The sequence below is a fragment of the Nymphaea colorata genome, unplaced genomic scaffold, assembly GCF_008831285.2.
Source record: "Nymphaea colorata isolate Beijing-Zhang1983 unplaced genomic scaffold, ASM883128v2 scaffold0682, whole genome shotgun sequence".
Classification (NCBI taxonomy): domain Eukaryota; kingdom Viridiplantae; phylum Streptophyta; class Magnoliopsida; order Nymphaeales; family Nymphaeaceae; genus Nymphaea; species Nymphaea colorata.
In genome coordinates, this window is record NW_022205188.1 from 27,501 (window position 1) to 35,767 (window position 8,267).

Below are 8,267 nucleotides of genomic sequence, written 5' to 3' on the forward strand. Positions count from 1 at the left end.
GGGGAGAAAAGGTAATATCTATCTCTAATCCAAATAATAATCTGCATCACCCAGTAATCTCAACGTCCACGAATTTTCAATTGATGCTGGAAGTCAAAACCATAGAATACCTGGAATGGAATCTTACAGAAATCTGAATTTTAAAATTCTCATTTTTCTGATTTGATTGTTCATTCAATTAATTTCAAATAAGTCGTATCTTGCTCAGACCAATAAATAGAGCTGGGGTTATAGTTGAAGCAGTCAGTAGAAAACCGAAATAACTAGCTATAGTAGGCATGAAGGAACTAAATGAGATACGTTCTTTTTATACATATGTTTATAAAGCACTTGCCTAAGTTTCCGTTTTTGCGAGATACCGAGCTACGATGATAAGAAAAAATCCAAATTGAAAGAGTTAGTCCTAATTTAATTTGTTTTCTTTTGATTTCTCAGTCATTTCATTATAAACAGGACTAACAAACGTGATGTGACGAAGGAAAAATCAATAGTAAATTTACCTTACTATGAATTCCTTATGAATTCCTCGTCTGTGACATCTACTGATCTCGTGATTCCGAATCAACAAATTGATTGAACAACTCGTATAGTAATACGAACTCTGTCTTGTAACTTCATTCACAAATGAAATTCTCTTTCATGGAAAACTATGGGATAGAAAGAAGAATTGGATTTTAAAATCATTCCAACTTGGATCATTGCTTTTCCTTTTCAATTGGATCCGTTTTGGAACGAACCGATAACGACTCTTTCTTATTTTCACTTACTTAATATAACTTAATATTTTTAATATTTAATATAATATAAGATATCTCAAAAGAAGAAAAAAGAGAAAAAAAGTATCCCACGACTTCTCAAAGCAAAGAAATAAAAAGCGTTATTTCAGATACAACTCGATTCCAAGATTAGCAATTACAATTATTTTGTTGTTCTGGGTTCCACATTTTTTTGTCTTTTCACATGATGTAGTCCTATCTTCTTGTAGGTGGGAACCCTTGAATTGAACCTAATGAAACAATCTAATGAAAAACCAGATTAGTTCAATCCATTATAGTTGCATCATGAATTTTGACTGCTCCAACTATGTTCACTTTCCCTTATCGAATACTATTTGCTATTGTACTGTCCAAACAACCCCTCTTATTGGAAGGGGTTAGAACGAAAATACCTTTTTCTACTTCTACAACCACGAAAACTCCTTTCCAGATTTTGCATTCAATTGTGGGAATATGATAATTTCATTCATGAATTATTAGATAAGATAGATTAATTAAATATAAATAAAAAATAAAAGCCATCGAGTCACCTTTACCAAGATCTTCAGCCTATCCCAAAACCGGTAAAACATTATATTACAAGTAATTTTCTATTCTATTGAATGACACCTGCTTAGGCCTATACAAGGAACAAGAAAGGAAGAAAGGAATTCTGTACTATTTTTTTTCGATGCTGATTGAAACAACATTGCTGTGTCAGAGGAAAGATAGCTATACTGATTCGGTATACTCTAAATACACCCTTGGTACAATATTGACGATCTCACAAAGATTGGATATCAGTATTTCTCCATTTACTGATCTCTATCTTTCACGAAATCGATCCCCCTTTGACTGTAATATTGGAGCTCAGCATGTCTGGAAGTACGGGAGAACGCGCTTTTGCTGATATTATTACCAGTATTCGATACTGGGTTATTCATAGCATTACTATACCTTCCCTATTCATTGCAGGTTGGTCATTCGTCAGCACGGGTTTAGCTTACGACGTGTTTGGAAGCCCTCGACCCAACGAATATTTCACAGAAAGCAGACAAGGGATTCCATTAATAACTGGCCGTTTCGATTCATTGGAACAACTCGATGAATTTAGTCGATCCTTTTAGGAGGCCTTAATGACCATAGATAGAACCTATCCAATTTTCACAGTGAGATGGTTGGCTGTTCACGGACTAGCTGTACCTACCGTTTTTTTCTTGGGGTCAATATCAGCAATGCAGTTCATCCAACGATAAAATAAATCAATCTAATCCGAATTAATTATAGAGCTACGACACAATCAAATCCGAACGAACAAAACGTTGAATTGAATCGTACCAGTCTCTACTGGGGGTTATTACTCATTTTTGTACTTGCTGTTTTATTTTCCAATTATTTCTTCAATTGAGAGAAAGAAAGGAAATTCTCTTATCTCATTCGGAAGGATATCATACCCATAACTATCCATGACTGTTTATGTCTATAGCATGACCACTTGATGAAATGGGGAGGGAAGTGAGGTAAATGGCCGATACTACTGGAAGGATTCCTCTTTGGCTGATAGGTACTGTAACTGGTATTCTTGTGATCGGTTTAATCGGCGTTTTCTTCTACGGATCATATTCCGGATTGGGATCATCCCTGTAATAATCGGATGAACCGTACTGTAGACATGAAAGAGTAAGAACTCAACAGGACCTGACCCCTCCTTATATGGATTTGAGGTCCTGTTGAGTTCTTACTCTTCGACCAAGACCTTGACCCATTCCATAAGAGGTGGAAATTCATCCAGTCAACACAATCATAATATATACATGTATTAGATTTTTCTAAATGAAAAATGGTTGATTGGCCCCGATGAAATTACTACATTCCTTAATTTTTATAATGTTTTTGAAATGTTGAATCCACTGATTGATTCATAGTATCTATAGATATAGTGTGGACTTTTCCGAAGTAAGAATAAAGTAAAGAAAGAAGGATCTTTTGAATGACATAAATAATATGGATTTCTACAGATGAAACACCTTACAAATCATTCCTATACTAAACTAATTGGAAACTAGGAAACTATAGAAAAATAAAGTTTGAACTGTCACTTTGATGTGAGTGATGAGATCAGATAATAAGGTATAATAAGATAATCAAATTAATAAGGATTTTGATATGCCCGAAAACCCAAGATTTCCACTTTTTGACCCGGAATTAGAACATGAAAAATCTTTTTAAGCGAGTCTTTTTTCTTTTTATAAGTTCATTGAAAATTATAAGTTCATTGCAAAAATTCCATTTGCTCAATGGAGTTTCTCTTGCCCCTCTTTTTTTATCCCCCATACTTCTCTTCTTTCTTATGAATTCAAAGAGGTTCCGATAAACCCGCAATTCATATTTATTTGATTTGACGAATGAGACCCAGAACCTTTATTATTTCGACGCAACGAAAGAGCGGAAAATTACTTTTCTTTCTTTGTAGAAAGAAGATTTGGGAGACGAGTAATCTTTCCTGGAGCCTTCCTTTTTTCTTCATTTATCCTGCTTTCTACCCCTGCTTCCCACTTATGCGTTTATTAGATATAGAATCTAAAAGTATTGAGGCATTACGTGCCATTTACCATGTGGCAATAAGAAACCTGGCATAATCACACTAAACTAAATTTTGTAAATTTTGATCCAATCATCTTCTTTTGCAATTCCATACTATTGCTATTTTCTAATCTGGAATACAAGTCATCTCCGATATCTCGAAATAGTATAATAAAAAGCAAGCAAAAAGGGGCTTTCCATGATTTTTGACCGCGCATACACATAATATAATTGCGATCAAAAAAAATTCAGCTTTTTTACCAGCTCTATGTTGAGGAATCCGTGGATCTAGAAATTCATTTCGGCTAATTGAACCTTCTCAAATTGTTTCTTTTTAAGAACCAAAAAGATTTGCGCCAGAATAACAGATGCTAAGAAGAACAAAAGGCCTTGGATACGCAATGGATCTTGAAGTACTATTTCTGCATCGCCTTGACCAAAACCACCTACATTGGGATTACTTGTTAATGGCTGATCAAGCTTGATGTATTCACCTTCAGAAACAAGAAGTTCTGGTCCTGGAGGTATAATATCAACCGTTTCGTGTCCATTCGATGCATCAGATATGGTTATTTCATATCCACCTTTCTTTTCTTTACGTACTATTTTACTTACTATCCCTGCTGCTGAAGCATTATAGACTGTATTGTTACTCTTGCTCCCATCAGGATAAATCTGACCCCTTCCCCTGTTCCCACCTACATATATAGGATATTTTAAGAAGTGAACCTCTTTCTTAGTAGCGGGATCTGGAGAAAGGATGGGAAAGACGATTTCACTATATTTCTGACCAGGAACAGGGCCCACCACAAGAATGTTTTTTTTATTAGGACGATAACTCTGAAAAGACAGATTACCCATCTTTTCTTTCATCTCGGGAGAAATACGATCGGGGGGAGCTAATTCAAATCCTTCGGGTAAAATGAGAACAGCCCTACATTCAAACCTCCCTTTTTACCATTAGCAAGAACCTGTTTCAGTTGCATATCGTAGGGGATTCTAACAACTGCCTCAAATACAGTATCAGGAAGCACAGCTTGTGGAACCTCAATATCCACGGGCTTGTTAGCCAGGTGGCAATTAGCGCATACAATACGCCCAGTTGCTTCTCGCGGATTTTCATAACTCTGCTGCGCAAAAATGGGATATGCATTTGAAATAGATGCCCGAGTCATTACATATATCATCATCGATACAGAAATGCATCGAGTCATCTGTTCCTTTACCCAAGAAAAGTATTTCTATTTTTTTGCATGGTCTAATCATTGATCCCGGAAATTTCTACAATAAATTAGGTAGGGAGTCAGTATAGTTCCCTATCCCCGATTCTGCCATTGTATGGAATACAGAAGTAATCTAATCCCTCGACGAGTCAAAGCATAAAGAATGAGTAAGATTTTGAATGGTTTGTTTATATACAAAGTGACATTACAATTTTCTTTATGTTATCAGATTAAATCAGTTCTTCACTCATTCAGTGAATGATAAATCACTACAAGTGAAGGAGATACACGGTTTAAATAATGAAAGATCCAATATTTCAAAATTGTATCTAGAATGACCGGAAAGGTAGAAACGAGACCGGATATAATTTTATCATTCTGAACAAATCCAAAATCTTTGTAGAACGAACCAATCATTAGTTCCCAAGCGTGGGGCGAATGGAATCCAATACATAAATCGGTTAATAAGAGAATGGAAAAAGCTTTTATTGTGTCGCTTAAGTTATAGAGGAATTCCTGAACCCAAGAATTCAGAGTGATAAGTTCTTCATTACCCAGAATAGAATAAGCACTTAGAATAGCGAAACAGGTTATATTTGTCGAGAAATGCAAAATAATATGTATATGATCTTGATTGTGCATTCTTACCAATTGTATCGTTTCTTTGTGGATTCCTATACGAAGCTTTTGTATATGTGTCTCCGGATACTCCTTTATCATTTCGTCCAACAAGAAAAGTTCTTCTAATTTGATGAATCCTTCTAGAATGTTCTTTTCTTGAATATCATTCAAAAAGTTTCGGATTGGCTGGTATTCCACCAATTAGTCACCCAAGGTTCCATACTTTTATTAAATGAGAGAGAAATTCCCCAAGGCAGAAATACGATAGATGCAAGATATGGTAGGGGATTCAATGCTTTCTTTTTCGTCACTTCCAATCCGTGAATTGTTAATGAACCTGATTCATTTGTTGACTATGTCTGATATTTGTATGATGTATGAAGCACGAGTTCTATAACGAGGTATGGAACCTATGGATCTATTTTCCATTGTGTAATTTGTTTAGTCCTTGTCTCCAGAAATGGAATAAGGGTTAATTTATTTCGAATGCGGAGGTAATGAAATAGTGGCCCAGACATCTCAATCGGTCAAATTCGGATCAATTGCATGTTCATTTGGTCTTTTTGATGAATGCCAGAAAGAAGCACTTGAAGTAACAAACATGAATATTATTCGTATTTCGAGAAAAACTCTTTTGTTATATCAATCAATTATTTCGAATTGTTTCACTGATTATCCACATCCCAGGAATAATCGAGGGGATAATTCTGAAAAATACCGATGATGAAATCCGAAATAGTCGGCAAAACGGGAGTGGTTCTAAAAAATCCAATTGTTTGGTCATCAAGAAACAAGCATTAAGAAAGATGAATAAAAAGAAAGGTGACAAAAGAGGGATAATTTACTGGGTATGATCCATCTTATCTTCATCTATTCTTATCTTCATCTATATATAATGTAATGTATTGATTCGAAATATTGGTCCTAAAATCCTAAAATATGGATTCTGTACTCTGACCTGATATATGTGATGAATACATACTTATGAAACTTGTTAATAATATGAAAATGAAAGAATTCAGTGGAATTTCATACGCATGAAAAATAGTTTTGATGGACTAAAATCACTTCATGGTATGATTGTTCCATAAGTCCACCTGCTCCATGGTACGCAGGACATGGTATTTCCATCGGGATGTGGGAAATAGGATTTAACTAAATGTTTTCATCAAAGGAGCGAAACATCAGTTATAGTTATATTAAAAGAAAAAAAGAAAAAGGGATTCTTGGGTTCCCTCCCTCTCCCTCGTGACGAGGAGCACTCATTCCTCGATTTCTTTGTTTCATTTCAAAATACTTCAATTGGTACGCGCAAAAAATAGGCCGATTCGGCAGCTTTTTGTTCAATTTCTCGTGGAGTTAAATTCTCATCGGTACGCGTCAATGGAATGTCTCCCCGGCCCCCAATTTCCATATAAAGGACACGGCGAGGAAAAAGACCCTCTTTCACTTCTATTCTGATCGAACGGATATCTCTTATACGGAATCGAAAGAAGATGCGACGATTTCTTCCAGGAAATCCCCAACGAAAAATACACACTATTCCTTCTTTTCTATCGAATTTGTCATAACCGCTACCTACACTCCACAAAATTGTGCACCACAAATAGGAGCTAATGAATAGACCCGCGATACCGTAGAAACACATTACGATCCCTTGTGGAAAAAAAACGATTTGCTGAGATGGGAATAAGGATATCAGATTCCTACCAAAATAACTGGAAGTTCCAACCAATAAAAATCCTAGTGAACCTAAAAAAAGGATACAGGCCCAGCAGAAGTTACTTATTTTTCTAGAACCCGTTATAAGTTCTATCCATATATGTTCTGATCGCCAATTCATACTAGATTAGATCGAGTTTCATTCTATTGGAATTGAGAGAATCATCAAAATGAGTTTTTTGGCTCCCAAAGTAACTTTCATCCGCTAATACTATCACGATGTAAATCATCAATCAGGATTCATTCATCAAATCAGTTAGATAGAACTAACATCTCCACCCATTCAAACTAGCATCACCCTCATTCATATGATCTAGATATATCTATTTACATATCATTATCATACATAATATATATTCCAGATATCCGATCGACCCGTTGAAATAAAAGTCGAGCTATAGATGCATAAACATGGATTGATCCATATGATCATCTATTTACATTTGTGGTTTGTGTCCGAAGTCCGAAGCCGCATGTCGTACCATTCCCATTAAATGAAATGAAAATCTGTATTATGATCCAAAGATTGAAATAAATTGATGAGATTGGAGCCCATCATATCTAGACAATCTTGTTTTTTTGAACATGGAAAAATAAAGAAACCATTGCAATTGCCGGAAATAATAGGCCTACTAAAGGCACAAAAATAGAGGGTAAGTTGAGATCTGTCATAGAATCGGTGCCTCGGTGTATTTAATTGATACTTCTCTTTGTTATAAAGATATCTATTATAATTATATATTATAATTATAAGTATATTAATATAATATTCTAAGTTATTAGAATATGAGTGCAAAGAATGTGGATCTAAACTAAATAGAAATTAGTGTACTTACCCATCCTTTTCCGGGAAATATATGTATGAGAAGAGAATCTTATTATTCTTATTCCTCCCTTATGTTTCTAAACAAATTTCTTCTCAAGGATTCGTTATAATTTGATCCAACAAGGATTCATATTACAAATGTATGATTCTCGGGAGATATAGAAGTGTTGCATATTGATTTCTATATCTTAGTTAGGTTGGAACATTTGATATGTAACAAGGGGAAGGGGGCTTTTTTGGATTTCTCTAATTTGGATTTCTCCGAAGGAAAAAGACACTACTTTGATCTTTTATCCTGCTCTGTTGCTAAAGGGTCCGTCCCTGATCTGATTACTCATTAGTAAAGGTAGGATAAAAGAAAAGATGGATCTGGAGAAAAAATCCTCTGAAACTTCTGATTCTTACTACTTCACTACAATTACAAATTGTCTTTATGCCAGCAAAGAAAGCTCCATCCTTGCTACTTCAATTCTGATAAACGAAATGAACTACTTTTTTGCCTACAAATAACTAAATCTATCGCTCTACTACTTTTTG

General features: G+C 35.1%; 1 protein-coding gene and 1 pseudogene across 1 annotated transcript; both read right to left on the reverse strand.

Annotated features, from left to right (window-relative positions):
• Positions 1–2,974: 2,974 nt before the first annotated feature.
• LOC126409642 (cytochrome f-like) lies at positions 2,975–4,696 on the reverse strand (annotated as a pseudogene).
• A 9-nt stretch (positions 4,697–4,705) lies between these two features.
• Positions 4,706–6,288, reverse strand: LOC126409635 (chloroplast envelope membrane protein-like). The gene is given in 3 exon segments (XM_050075530.1): positions 4,706–5,352; positions 5,355–5,535; positions 6,280–6,288. Coding segments are annotated over 3 exon segments (738 nt in total). The 3' UTR covers positions 4,706–4,804.
• Positions 6,289–8,267: the final 1,979 nt, after the last annotated feature.